This window comes from Bactrocera neohumeralis, chromosome 3, assembly GCF_024586455.1.
Source record: "Bactrocera neohumeralis isolate Rockhampton chromosome 3, APGP_CSIRO_Bneo_wtdbg2-racon-allhic-juicebox.fasta_v2, whole genome shotgun sequence".
Taxonomy (NCBI): domain Eukaryota; kingdom Metazoa; phylum Arthropoda; class Insecta; order Diptera; family Tephritidae; genus Bactrocera; species Bactrocera neohumeralis.
The window spans coordinates 9,217,620-9,232,242 of NC_065920.1; the positions used below are offsets into that span (position 1 = coordinate 9,217,620).

The 14,623-nt window shown below is 40.8% G+C and overlaps 2 protein-coding genes across 2 annotated transcripts in view; both read right to left on the minus strand.

Moving 5' to 3' along the window:
• Positions 1–14,623, minus strand: part of LOC126753325 (protein sax-3) — a 293,802-nt gene that overhangs the window by 247,491 nt on the left and 31,688 nt on the right. The window lies entirely within an intron of this gene.
• On the minus strand, positions 12,854–14,266 carry LOC126753328 (odorant receptor 94a-like). Its single transcript, XM_050464683.1, has 4 exons — positions 13,453–14,266; positions 13,283–13,382; positions 12,961–13,227; positions 12,854–12,907 (listed from the first exon to the last, which is right to left on the minus strand). The coding sequence occupies exons 1-4, from the start codon at positions 14,199–14,201 to the stop codon at positions 12,854–12,856; spliced, it is 1,170 nt and encodes a 389-aa protein (XP_050320640.1). The 5' UTR covers positions 14,202–14,266.

Consider the following 14,623-nt stretch of genomic DNA (forward strand, 5'->3'; position numbering starts at 1 on the left):
AATCTAGGGGCTAGTTCACGTGCATACAGACTGACTGACAAAGAGGTTGGCGGACATGGCTATCGATTAAGATCATCGTGCTGATCATTTATGTAGATTTAATATACTTTGTTCAAGGTAAAAGAGCTTAAAGCTTCACAAAACAAGAGCTTTGAGCTTTCAGTTCAATGAAAAATATTTGGCAGATGCCGCTCGTCAATGTTTTTTTATGAGAATTGCAGGCCCTTAGATCGTTGCTCCCAAACAGAATTGGACACTTCTAGTAAGTTGTAAATCTTTCAGCTTTGAGGATCAGGAGCATCTTTCATTGAGTCGATCTCTGATCTGTTTAATTCCAGCGCCCAAATGTGAACCGTACAGCAATGACGAACTTTCCCTGCAAAAGAATTAGCAAAGTATTCGTATATGAGATAGAGTACCAGCATTTCTATTATCTGCGCCATCGCAGTTTTCAAAACCAGAAAGATTTCCGTAACAGCTTTGATAGTGAAGTCGAAAAAGCTGTGATTGAACAAGAACTTTCATCATTATGTTTAGCTAAATTAGGGCTGAGAGCCAAAGTTCCAATTACCCTACTGTAAGTTGAACGTTGAACTGATTCCTTAAAGAAACTGATAACAAAACTGTAGGTGTTGAAAGTTGGAGTCACGAACAGATTCAGTAAAGAACAATATCAGCTAAGAGAACAATGTCAGGTAAGGTTTCCTGAAAAAAAAACTTTCAATCCGTTAACGGACACTATGAGCTAAAACTAGAAGTTTTGATCTTATGCGTACGTAGGTAAGGTTAGGTTGTAGGGTTGATCCAAAATCGATGGTTCTCACTCGGAAAAGCGGATAACCATACCCTCATAGAACGACGAAGCTTGTTGAGCTTAGCAGAATATCAATTTTAACAACTTTGTCAGGTTCCAAAGATGTACTATGTCTATCGAGATATTTCAATCTCATTCTGTCAAAAGCCAAGCAAAAGAGAAGGCAGTGACAAGACACCTCACATTACTCTATACAGCTTTCGCGTTTGACAAAATATTTAGCGGCACCTCGAGTGAACCTATTGGACAGTTTTCAGTCAGAACACTAACCATTGTGGCGAGATTGACTTTGCTAAGAGCCTGTAGTTCGGAGGGCTTCTCAAGGTTCACTCCTGGTCAGAAAGATCGTGCAGTCGCATAAAATGTGGTTCTTGACCAGCACTTGCTGAGCTCACTTTATTTTTGTTATTTCGCCTACACTTATTCAATATAGAATAAATATTCTTTGTGGATTGGAGATTCATTTTCTTACTTTTTATACTTCACAGCTCTGGTGGCGATACACACCCGCAGAATGGTGCTGACAGAAGGATCAGACTGCAGGAGATGTCGAGAGCAAAGCACCAGGGAAACAATGGAGCATATCTTATGCACATGTCCTGCATTGGCAAGACTACGCCGTAAGCATCTTGAGTTTCCACGGTATGATACACTGGAGGAGGTATCGATAGTGAGGCCGCAGAGTCTGTTAAAAAATTCGCGTCAAGCGCGGGCATCTTAAGGGTTGACTACCCTCTTTGACTTAGCAACTGAACTCCATCTGGTATCGCAAAGGACCGAAATGGTCTACGCGTGGCTTATTGGCTAACCAGATTAACCTAACCTAGCAGCAAAAAGCAAGAAGGCCTTATTTAAGAAATGTTGTAAAGTACAAAGTTAGAGGGTGGGCAAGGCTCGACGAGTTCAAGAATTACAAAACGGAAAGCAATCGATCAACTCAAAAGAGAGGTCGGCACAAGTGCGTGTTCAAACATTTTTATTTTTCGGATCCTCCAATAAAGAAACCGTAATAACTCCACACTTTTTGTGATAATGAAACACTGTACTTTAACGCCAACACGTCAGCGATTACAAACAACAATACCAGCGCCGATAGAGAGACGACAGTCGCCAAATCCATATGAAAATATGAAGACAAACCGAAATCAGCTTTGAGCCCAGCGCACTGGCGTCAGATGTGTGGCATCATTTGGCCGACCGCATGTGACATTTTAGCAAATCGAATAAATAGAATGCAGCACAGTTCAAAGCCTAGACTAGAATAGAGCATCGTTGCGGTGTTGGGGCATAGAATGAATGCAGGCGGGTGTTGGCAGAGAATTGAAGTTGTTGACAGCGTGAAGGAAGGCGTTTGTCATTGACAAAGGATAATATGCGCCATGGCTGGCAAACACAATGCGCTGAGTTGAATAAAGCCGTCGACTGGAAGGGTAAGATGGATGATATGTTGCATGCAACACAATGCAATGTCATGCAACGCGCTAAGCAAACATGGTAATTGCGACACTGTGTAGGCGACAAATAGTCCAAATATTTGTGGAAGGCATGCATATGCACATACACCAACACATATATACGAAAATGCAAGTGGTTAAGTTACTGAATGCAAACGCATAAATATATGTACATATGTATGTATGTGTAGACAGTAATTTTGTATGCATATTGCTTTGTTGTTAAATATGTATGTATGTGTTGCACGTGCTTTCATGTAACTGTATATGGCTGTGTATATGTGAATATGTGTGGGTGTGTGTGTTAAATGCCGCTTTTAGCCAAGCATGAGTGCCTGCATTTGGTTTTGTTTGGCTTGACATTTAGCTGGTGTGGGTGGCAGGACATGCCTTTGCCACATGTGGCATGCAGCATAACAAATTGCAAAAGCACACAAAAACAGGGCTTATATGTAAATGTATGAATAAAAAAAATAAGAGATAAATGAATATTTAAATAAGAAGCGCAATGATAACTTGAAGAAAAATTGCGGTTTCTTTGCAGAGAAACTGAGGCTTGCAGTCAAGACGTTGGACCGCATAAACTGAATTGCACTGTATTAAGAAGAGAAACATGCAGTTTAATTAATTGTGAAAACCCTCTTCTGACGCCAAGTATTGTTGTTGTTGTAGCGACAAATATGTATAAAAGCGAATGTTTTTACAAGATGCTGCCGGGTTGCCAGTCCTGCACCATATAAAAACTGAGGTTGGTTCCGGTTACATAGGACCAAGTCTAGTTGAGGTCGGCCACTTCTTTTGATCCGGGTCAACAGATCATCCAACCACTGATATACACACATACATTCCTGCTTGTGATTGTGATTAGTAATTATTAAGGAAGCAATCAGTAAGTTGCAGAGAAATGAGCAGAGGTTCATCCTTATATAATTAAGTCCAAATTCTATAAGCACTGAACTTTGTATATTCATGTAAAAACCTCTTATCAAATTCGATCCAGCAGGATGTGTACAAAAGAGAGATTATTCGTCGTTCATCTATATGGAAGACTCCTATCAAGTTCGATCTAGTAGGACGTTTAAGAAAAAAATAGATTCTTCTTTGGACATCCATGTGGAAGACTTTTTCAAGTTCGCTCCAGAAGTTTGTGGAAGAAAGAGAAATTTTTCTTTTTACATCCCGGCAGCCACGATCGTCAAGTTTTCAAACAGGTCGTTAACGACCAGTATACATAGAAGGGGAGAGAGAAATCCACCTTGTGCGGGAGTCCCTCGGAAGGTACCTCCTTACGTATGTATTCATCAGTCTCTCCAGAGTTTTTAGTGAGAAGGAGGAGATGCTGATGGGCCTAAAGTACTTGGCCGTAACGTGGGAGCCCCTGCCAGCCTTCGGAACAAACGTAACTCTGACTCGTCTCCAGGCCTCCGGGATGTAACCCAACCTGATGCAGTTCGCATAGATAGGTGCCATATTAGCTGCATGACGCCTTAACAGCCTGTTGCAGCTGTGCATGTAAGGTGCCATCCAGTTCCGGGGACTTGAAAGATCTGAATAAATTGATCGCTCAAGTCAAGTGTCATTCATCCAGAAGGTCTAAAAAGGACGGACAGTCATCTTGCAGCACTCTGAGCGCTTATCCCCCAGAGGATGTATGGTTCGGGAAGAGAACATATGAAGTGTACCTTCACTGCTTAAGGCTCACATTCCATTTGCATCCTTGAGATAACCTGAGGAAACGGGGTTTTTTCCGAGAATACGCTTGAATCTAGAGGACCTTTGGCAGCCCTCCACGTTTTCGCAGAAGCTTTTCCATGGAGACCTCTTTGCGTTTCTTAACTCGGACTTATATATTGCAAGTTCCATTTTATACAACGCCCAGTCACCAGTTGACCCAGTCCTACGGGCCTTGTTGAATAAATGTCTGCAGGACGCTCTGATTTTCGAGAGTTTCATTGTCCACCAGAAAGGTTTCCCTCTGCCCTTTGGTATTAGCAGTGGACTGGAGCTAACCAGTACAAGTTTTCACGCTGAGCTGAATGCTTCGACACACCCGACCGTATTGACGTAGAGGTACCGACGTATCGATATTTATTTATTTATGTTAGTTCCTACGACTTGCAGCTAAAACTTCCGCCTGGAAAATACTGCAGTGTATCAGAAGCTAGAAGGGTCGCCTGAAATCATTCTCCGCGGAATAGATCCCAGCACCCACTCCATTAGTTAGTTTTGATTCGTCTGTGTATATGTTAAGAGTTCTGTGGTTGGTGCGCGTGCCTCTGCACTAGGCACCCTCATTTAGCGTAACCTGAAACCTTATATTCAAAGTGTGTGATCTATTTTATTCACCAACCCCTTGCCTATTAAGCTTGGCCCGAAATTCCGTGTGCACAATTCACCTAACAATTCACCAACTTGGATTGATGGTAAGTAGAGTAACCTTACCAGGGTAGCCGGTTGAAGTGATCCTCAAAGCTCCTGAAATGTAAAACCCTTAATTTACTTATATTTATCGGCCGATTAAAACTCAGCGAGAAAGCGAATCGAACAAGCAGCATGCCTAAATCACGTAGAGTAATATTATATAATGATATCAGTTGTAACCAGATAACTTATGTATTTGTGGTTTTGAGATATGATTTATTAAAAGAGCAAAGCAGAAGTAGCCCACAAGAGGATCGAGTCGTAGACTGATACACTTTATAAGTTAATATGTAAGGATGCTGATTAACGAAATTCTTCTCAAGGTGCCTTTATCAAGTTATCCGTAAATCTACGGAAGGTCCATTAATACCTTTATAGAATGTGCCTTTACGGATTCCTTATCATTTAGAAAGTTATTCATTAGCATAATGACCATTTGCGGGAAAGAAATCTACTAGGCTTCTACTACCAATCCTCAACTCAGCTGAAAGTATCTTATCGCAAATCTACGTAATTGTAGACACTCATTTTGTGATCCGTAGTAAAGTTAGACTTAAAGTCGGCAGGTAAACTCCATACGACACCGGCTGGCTTAAGCCGCTAATAAACGAGTGTGTACTTACTTAGCAATAAAGATTAGCGCAAAGTTTCTACAACAACTACTGTTTGCTGTAAAATAGTTTCAAAGCAAAGCGGCGGCGCATGCTCCACAAGCAATCGCACGCATTTTCACTGGAAAATGGATTTCTAACGGCTGTGCGCAGTTGCTGTTGTTGCGGTCATATGACGTTTAAGCGTCGAAAATAGCGCGTAACCGTAGACATGTCATGTAAATGTCATAATATATTTTTTATGACGTTCCCGATCATTAAAGCGACTTTTATTGTTTAACGCGCACGCACACAGATGCAGGGGCTCGTATAGAAGTACGGCTGAATGTGCAACGGCGAGCGCAGCGGATTTGCGGCATCGAGCGATTGCACGTTCCAAACAAGTTTGCTTGCCACAATCTCATGAGTTGACATGAGCCGCTGTAGTAGGTGCATGCAACGCTGTGGCAACATAAAAGCGCTGGTGCATAACTGACATATGTTGAATTAATTTTCAGACCTTTTTACGAGCGTGTTTTTGTGCTTTAGCGGTACATGCAGATTTACAACTTGTACGTTTCAAGTGCGTTCGACTTTTTACAGCCTTTCTTTTTCAGCTTGACCACGTTAGGCGTGGTGACTTTATTGTTCCCTGGTATTCTGCTCTTATATTTATGTTCGAGTAGTTTTCAGTATTCTTAGGTCATAACGAAAGTTATGTCGAGCCGCCACCGCCGCTTAGGCAGATGTTGGAGGTCAAGTGGCATTTAAGTTTTCCAGTTAAGATAAGAATAGAAAGGCAATATTTGTAGATTATTCTCTTAACGCAAAAAGGTTTCGATTAATTTAGGCAAAAACTTAGGTTAGGTACAAAAACCTCTACATTCGCTAATGGAATCTTGCTGAAACCTAAAGGTTATTTATGGCAGCAAAGAAACTCTTTTGCAGCTTTACTGTAGCCTACGTGGACTTCTTCTTCTTAATTGGCGTTACGTGTACCCAGATATATTTTTTATACAAAGTAGTAATTGAAGTCTCTACTAGTCATTAAATAAGGAAAATAGTATAAAGTTCAAATCAGCTGCCTTGACCCTTCCTTTCATAACTACCCTCTACGAATAGCTGACACCTTGTTGTGATGCAAGGGCACGAGCGGCACAGCATGGCCCCACTCTTTTGGGTTGTCAGAAGCTGCATGCATCCGGCAACCAAGAGTTGCCATCTCCTAGTCCAGGGTGTTATGCGACTCCCAACAGTTGTAAGGATAAGACGACTTAACCTAATACCAACAAACCAAAAACCAAACCCGGTTGTAGGAGGAACAGCGTAGATATACGGATAAACAAGGTATCTAAATGGTTGTCCTACCTCTCAATTATCCGACAGAGATAATGGGACCGGAGGAAATAACTGTGCTCTATGATCTCCTCATGAAAAAGGTATTCAGAGGCTCTGGATACGCAGCGTCCTTCCATGGAGTTCACTTTAGAAGAGGATGGTTGAGAGAGATCGATCACAAGCTCTGCTCAAAAACGGAACACAACATTCCGTTCATGCACAGTCCTGAAGGCAAGCCATATGAAATTGCTGTCGGGCTCACGAAAAACCAGCAGCAAAGTCGAAGACTACGGATGGAAACTGAACCTTTGTATAGACGATGAGTTAAAAATAAACTTCCACCTGAACTACAGGTTCAGCATGCCTCTGAGAGCGGAGCTAAGGAAAAAATTCTGATGGATAAGGATGCCACTCACCTCGACACTGGCAGACCCTGGCATGCGTACAAGGAGAAAATATACTCCCACGCAGGAGCTTCTGAAGGAGCTTAATGACTCGATGGATGGCAGCGCGAAAGACGGCGATGATGAACCGATCATGAAGTGGCCGTCAATGTGAAAGTTGCCAAAGTGAACCTGCACTACGTGGCGGCAGCCTCGGCTGTTATCGCGAGCTGATTCACATCGGACAATCTGGTCATCCTGCTGAGCAAAGAACCATTGTTCTGCAAAGGGGAGCTCAGTGGTCTCAAGACGGACGCTAGCAAATTAATCTGTCATCTCCCTAGTGAAAGACCTAGAACTTCTATAGTAACCAGGAACAATATTGATTTCCGGAATTTATCAATATGCTAGAAATATGTGGGTCGCTGTGACTGACTTTTATCAATGTGCTGGGGTTAGGTGGGTCGTTGTGGCTTAGGAGAGGGCACAATAGACCAATAGAATGGAGTCCTTCTTCTAAGTAAAGTATATTTAATAGTACATAAGCAAATTTCATAAAAGTACAGATTGGGTATGTATGGACCAAATATGAAGCTTCTGTTCAATAAGTCTAAACATTTTCGTACTGAGATTACGACATGGTTGGAAATCAATCTCAAGATTATTTCATGCAAACAGGTTGTTATTGAGTTGGAAGTACTAGGTATAGAGAAGAGCTGACGAGTTCTATTGAATAAATATGGGAGGATACAGAAGTAACAATATATACGAACGGCCAGGCGGCATTCCTGGTCTTGTCGGGGCCACAGACTAATTTCAGGGTAGTAAACAATTACAGGAAGTTCACTGGCAACTCTACTTGTCCATAATTTGGATTTCGGTCATTGGGGCATTTTCTGCAAAGAGAAGACTAGCGTGTGGGCAAAGCTAGGGGCCTCATTAGAAGAATCGTAGGCGAAGTTAACCATGCTCCCTGGAAACGATTAACAGAGAGCTTTATATACATTTTTAAAAAATTTATCGGAACAGATGCAAAACAAGCTGCAAGATAATAAAATAGATGACCCAAGAATGACAAGAATAGGGCCAAGTATTTATTTAATGGTTCCAGAAATCGCTTTCTCATAGCTACTGTAACGGAACACTGGTCTTTTGAAGACTATGCGATAAAAATAGACCTGCTCACCTCTCTCACTAGGCTAAGGCGGGGTTGACGCACGTCCTTATGAGACAGTACGTTCAGAGCCGACCAGCATAAAGAGGGAGTCTTCTCAACCTATACTACCACACCAACTTAATGATGACGGAGGGGTTGTACGTACACTGAGACCCAAGGTTTTAACGAGACGGAGGCGATTTCGACCTTGGGCCATTTCTGCTGACTGTCACCCCAGCATACGCAGGTGGCCGCAACCATCAATGGAGGGTTCAAACCGAATTTCTATTCATAGTCCAAGTCAATGCTAAGGTCAGGAACAGCAGTTTGTAAGGCCGCGTAGGCCGCAAGTCATATAGGGTTAATCAGGCTGCACGAGATAGGTGCCGAACTGCACTATAGCGATCTGCCATATTTCGCACTACCAATCGACACACGCTGAGCATATTGTTCAGATCGGACCACATTGAGATAGAGCTGTCATACAAACTGATCGAACAAAATCCAGTTTTTATATTATTGTTCAATACTTTAACGTTTTGTCCTGTTTTGATTTGTTTTTCTCTCGACTTTACTACCTTGTCTCTAATTTGTTAACTTTGCATTGCTTTTTACGGAACTTGTCGTTTCTCGTAGCACAAATTTCGCCAACTGCAAAGTGGTATCAAATTCTAAAGATCGTAAAACTGCCATATTAGTACCGCGGGTGTCGATTCGTTTAAGCAGAAACTCATTTGTGTTGACGGTCACTGCTTTTTTCTTAATTTTTAATACTTTGCAGTTTTTTCGGAGACGTCGTGAAACTACTATATTTTTATGACTCGGCTGCAGTTGCAGGGAAGTTGAAGAGAGAGTTGAAGAAGGCCTTGGATTACATATACATATATTGCACAAAAAGCTGAGTTGCTGTACATATCAACATATATAGGTATGTATATATGCATATATACTACGTAGCTTGCCACATTTGTATGATGTGCATTTTAATTTGTACTCTACCGTTATTTGACACACCCATAACAGCTGTAAAATAATGCATTTACAAGCAGTTTACAATGTTTTCAAGTATCGGATGATACATAGGCTAAAAATTGCGGGATAGTTGCGAGTGAAATTCGAAAAATTGTCATTGTATGAGTGTTTGTGGCAGCGATTTGAGGATTTATCGCTTAGCTGCCAAAATTTGAAGGTCGTCGCATTGGCGAAATTTCCCATTGGCATTAGAGAGCAATTGGAATTGTGTGAAATTTGAGCGGCTTACGGCAACAATAGTTTCAAATAGCAAAAACAACAAAGCGCAATGCTACTTGCAACGGCAACAAAAGCAATTTGAAGTGTGTGCGGCAATAAAATCCAAATGTGATTTGGAGATTTGCTGTTTTCGAAATCACTAATCAATACAATCAACACTTAACACCTTGATGCACACAAGCTACCTAATGCCGGCCGGGAATGGTTCTTCTCGAGTAACGAAGTAAATTTACGATTTTAAATTGCGCGCGCACACACACACAGATATATATAGACATACGCGTATGTGTGTGATAAATGCATTTGTGATTTACAATTGTTTGCACAATTCATTTGTTTCGCATTCGAGCACTTTGATTAGATACCCAAATCATGCAACCCCCTCAGCGCAGCCAATAGCATTGCACATACTCAGTCATACTTATGTGTACTAGATATTAGAGTGGGTCGATTTCAGGGAGCCAAAAAACGGAAAAGCCACCTATGCGGGAAATGTTCTATTGACCATTCTAAACACATTTGCCTGAGATATTATGGATCTAAAACTGGTTTCGATCCGATTTTGACAATTTTAAAAATCATAAAATTTGTTTGTCATTTTATATATGGAAAGTTATATGATCTTGATATTCAACGAGTCGGAATTGGACTAAAATTTTTCAATACCGAAATTCAAAAGTGGTCGATAACTTTAAATGACGCCATATTTTTTCCCGTCCTTTGACATTTCTCTTCAGTATTCATAATGGAAAGTCCATTCATCTCAACAATTGATATGACTAAAATGCTAAAAATATGAATTCACAGACTCAGTACAAAATCTTCCCGTGGCAGGGAGATAAAGAAGTGCCAAAATGGTCGTTATGGCAAATTTTGCAAAAAGATCTTGGCCTACACCCCTACAAGATCAAATTAACGCAAGAACTGAAGCCGCTTGACTACCAGAATCGTCGTAGGTTCGTGAATTGGGCTGAGCAATAGCTTAAAAATGATCCGAATTTTCATCGAAAAATCATCTTCAGCGATGAGGGTCATTTTTGGCTGAATGGATTCGTCAATAAGCAAAATATGCATTATTGTTCAGGCAGCAATCCACACGTGCTCCTTGTGGCACCATTGCATACAGAAAAAATACGGTTTGGTTCAGTTTATGAACCGGCGGCGTGATGATCAAGACCGGACGTTACTGTGAAAAGGAATCGCTACCGCTAAATGATAATCGATTACTTTTGGCCCGAATTGGATGATATGGACTTTGACAATATGTGGCTCCAACAGGACGGCGCCACAAGTCACGCCATTAGACTCTTTCCTGTGAGGCTTCGTAAAGTCTATGGTCTATGCCAGCCAACAAGCCAGCGACGATGGATGAACTTCGTACAAATATCGAACGTGAAATTGCAGGAGTATCGGCCGATTTATGCTTGAAAACCGTCGAAAATTGGATTCGTCGTCTGGATTTCTGCTAGCGTGCCCGTGGTGGCCATGCAAAATAAATCGAGTTCCATACATAATGCCATTGAATGCACTTTCATAGGAATAAAAAATTGCATTGGTATCCTAACCGCTTTTTTATTTAAAAAAAAACACCTTGTAACGCTCTTATTGAAAAACCTGATGGAAAAAAAAGTCGACCCGCTCTAATGTGCAAATGTATTGCTGCCAGAAATATGCGCCAGCTGGCAATCGCAGCGCAAAAAGTCGCATTCGCAATGGTCGCTTCAATTGAATGACTTTGCGTCAAAGCGTTGATAATGCCATGCGCTCGAGTGCTCAAGCGTTTGTCGCTAGAAGGCAACACGCAGCGGTCCAGCGCGGGCTGGCAGTGCTAATACAGTCATCAAGTGGCCGAGGGGTCAGCTCGGCCGTTGTGCAAATACGCACGGAAATCCGGGCAATTCGTATGTCATTGTTGTTTTTATTGTTTGGCCACTGTTGGTTGCATGCTGCATGTTGCATGCTGCACGTTGCACACTTCACTGCGCCGGCGCACGCATGCAAGGTAAATTAGCGCGGTTTCCTCTTCATATAATAAACATATATTTGCTGTTTGAGTATATATATACATACATACATATATATCTATGTGTGTGTATGCGTTTGTTTGCGGTCATAATCTGCGCATATGTGAATTTGTAAATTTTGCGTATTTTAATCTAATGAATTTGGGTCACTTAAATACATACAAACATATTTACGAAATTGCATGTATGTGTGGGTTAGTCACACATGTAGTTTTAATTACATAGGTCTATTTTTATATGCTTTGGTCGCTCTAAAACGTGTCTACCCGTCCTTTCTCTTACAGAAATTAGTGCTCTACTATTTTTATGTAATTCCAACTAATCGCTTTTCGCATGGTTGTGTGAGTTTTCATAATGTCTAACGAATTTCGGTTAATATCCCGTTACAAATATTTGCAGTGTGTATGTTAAAAGTGCAGTCCGTTTGCAATGTGTGCAACTTGTGGTGCAAGCAGTACGAATTTCCGGTAGGATATCGATTTTATGGTTGGATAAATTGGTGCATTGTTTGATTTGTTCCAATATTGACTGAAGTTGTTTGGTGGCCAGCCAGTTAGTTCTAATTTTTTTTTTATAATGGCAAAATTTTTCATTAGATGAGCACTACATACAAATAGTTGAACAAAGTTTTTAAAAAATATTTGAAAATAATATTTACCCATATTTTGAAGTTTATATATTTATTATATAAATAACGTACACTTGTTGAGAATTACAGTCTACTTGGTTGATCAGCGAAATTTAAGTGGAAAGGTGTTTTGATCAAAACATACTAAAATGAAATATCATTACAGATATACATACTTATTTAGCCATCTTCAGGATAGATACGTATATATATTATTAAGTAGTGATCCTTTGGAGACTTTCAGAAACTCAAAAAATTCAAAGAACTTTTAACCAATTACCTTTTACATGGTACTGAAAGAAAGAAGCTCTGCATAATTGATTCGATCGCATGCAAGGAGAAAGCCTACTTAACCTTAATGAACCCAATTCAGTCTACAACTTCAAAGTTATGACTGTCAAGTGCGACTACTCTTTGTTTGATGACAAGACATATTTCGTCTTGCCCTCGATCACCACCAGACCCATTTGCTTCGCTGCCTTATCCATTCTGGAGAAAGCAGAACTAACGGCGCGGTTGTTAAGGTCAATGATGTCAATATCATCAGCATACGCCAGCAGCAGTACACTTTTATAGAAGATTGTATCTTCTCGGTTTAGTTCTGCAGCTCTAATTAGACTAGGTAAATTTAAAGACTTGTCGTCAACCAGGTTTTCAAAAACCTGCAATTTATTTTTCATAACAATATTAACCACAAAACAGAACATAATGTAAAAATCGGCTTCAACAAGCGCTGGCAATTAAATTATTATTAAAAATTCGAGTTCTTCCAATGAGCTTTCTTATGTCCTGTTTCACTTGTTCATATTTAATAAGAGCGCAATTAGGCTATAAGTGTTGTTCATGGTCTACAAAAAAATATCAAAAATTTAAGCAGTCAATACTCTGATTACAGTCAAACCTTAGTGAAAATGGTCAAGCTGATGTCAAAAAAGTCTCCAGCGCGCACACGCACCGGACGCTGTAACATTTCCATATAAATGACCAAATATTTACGCATCTTTGGCGAGCAACGGAACCACTCCGCATTGTAGGTGGCATTATTTAAACCGCTGGAATATTCGATGATATTGTTGCCGCAATAGCAGGGTATGAAAATTTGCAAAACCATTATTAAATTTGCCTGAACGAGCGTGAGAAATTGCGAAGGATTCTCCAGAATTGGCACCTATCGTTTATTTACAAAAATTGTAGACTTGTTTTTATAAAGACAAGATATTTACCTTTTGTAGACGATAAGCGCTGAAGCAGAGCACGAAAGACGAACAAATAATTTGCATGAGAAAGGGAAACGAGATATAGGTCTGGCACTGCTGAGAGAGCCTAAAAAGTTACATGTTTAGACAAAATATGCCGTGACCTTCGAATACTTCATAATTCACGCAAAACTTACAACTTCGTGCGCGCATGCAACCGCACTATGTTGACAAAGTCGCGATGAAACCTAACCTCGCTAAATCCAAGCGTTGTGCTACATCCTTTTAAAGCGCCCATACGCTCCAAGCGTCCGGAAATCACTTTGAAACACAGCGACAATTGCAACAACATATAACACTGTATCATATCGAAGGCACAATTCGACAGACAAGTGATTGGCATTGCCAGCAGCTCGTAGAAGTACGCGTACCAATAACCGCGCGGCGTGCGCCAATCGAATGGTGGCGCATATGGGAATGGCAACTCATACTCCTCGCTGTAGAGTACACCAACAAAGGCTGTGGTCAAAGTGCTCAAACTCATCGTGAAGTAGAGGAAAGCTACGCGGCTGTAATTTTTTTGCGTACGTTGCCAATTTTGCTGCTCTTCGGCGTCCTGCAGCTGGTACAGCTTATCGTGTGTAAAAGCCGTAAAGAAGTCTACCAATAATCTGGAGTAACACCAAACGTTCACCAGTTTCGCCACCAGACCCAACTCGGTGAGCGTCATATACATGGTGTTGGTGAATTTCTCCAAATCCGATGCCTGCACCACGTCCATGCACATCATTATGGTGTACGGTATGGTGAACACGGAGTGCAACAGGGCGGAGTAAAGTAAGTAAGGGGTTCTCATAGCACCCCCGTAGTGCCAAAGGCCCAGCAGTTTTAGTATTTGTATGACGCGCCGTCCGCCGGATAGGTTATTGTGCTCACGAAGCTCCATTGCGAGGTAGTAGACTAACTGTTAGCTTTAAGCCAATTTGAGGTTACTTATATATCGAAAAGCTTATCTACATAATTGAAGACCTTTTATACCCTTAAATATAAATGTAGATATACCGTTATTGCTTTTCATAATTGCTTTTAGTGAGCAAACTAACAATTACAACCAGAAATTAAAAGTAAACTTCGATAAAAGTTTTTTAATTACAGTTAGCCGGCGGTAATTTGGTTAGTCTTTGGGCGCACATTCAATTCTTGTTCATTTCGTAATCAATTATAAACTTTTTTATGGAATCACAGTGTTGTTAGTCACGAAATTAAACTTGTATGAGCTATCATTTAGCTCGAAATCGATCACATTGGTAAAAAATCTGAGCGGGAAGTGTTTTCATGTGACTCGCGCTGAGCTGAACTAAAAAAAAA

Bases quoted from the DNA above. Each gene is read 5' to 3' on its own strand.
- LOC126753328 (XM_050464683.1), bottom strand. From the start codon at position 14,201: ATGGAGCTTCGTGAGCACAATAACCTATCCGGCGGACGGCGCGTCATA. The intron at 13,383-13,452 runs GTAAGTTTTGCG...GTAACTTTTTAG, and splicing joins TTGCATGCGCGCACGAAGTT to GCTCTCTCAGCAGTGCCAGA. The intron at 12,908-12,960 runs GTTTGACTGTAA...ATTTTTTTGTAG, and splicing joins GCTTGACCATTTTCACTAAG to ACCATGAACAACACTTATAG.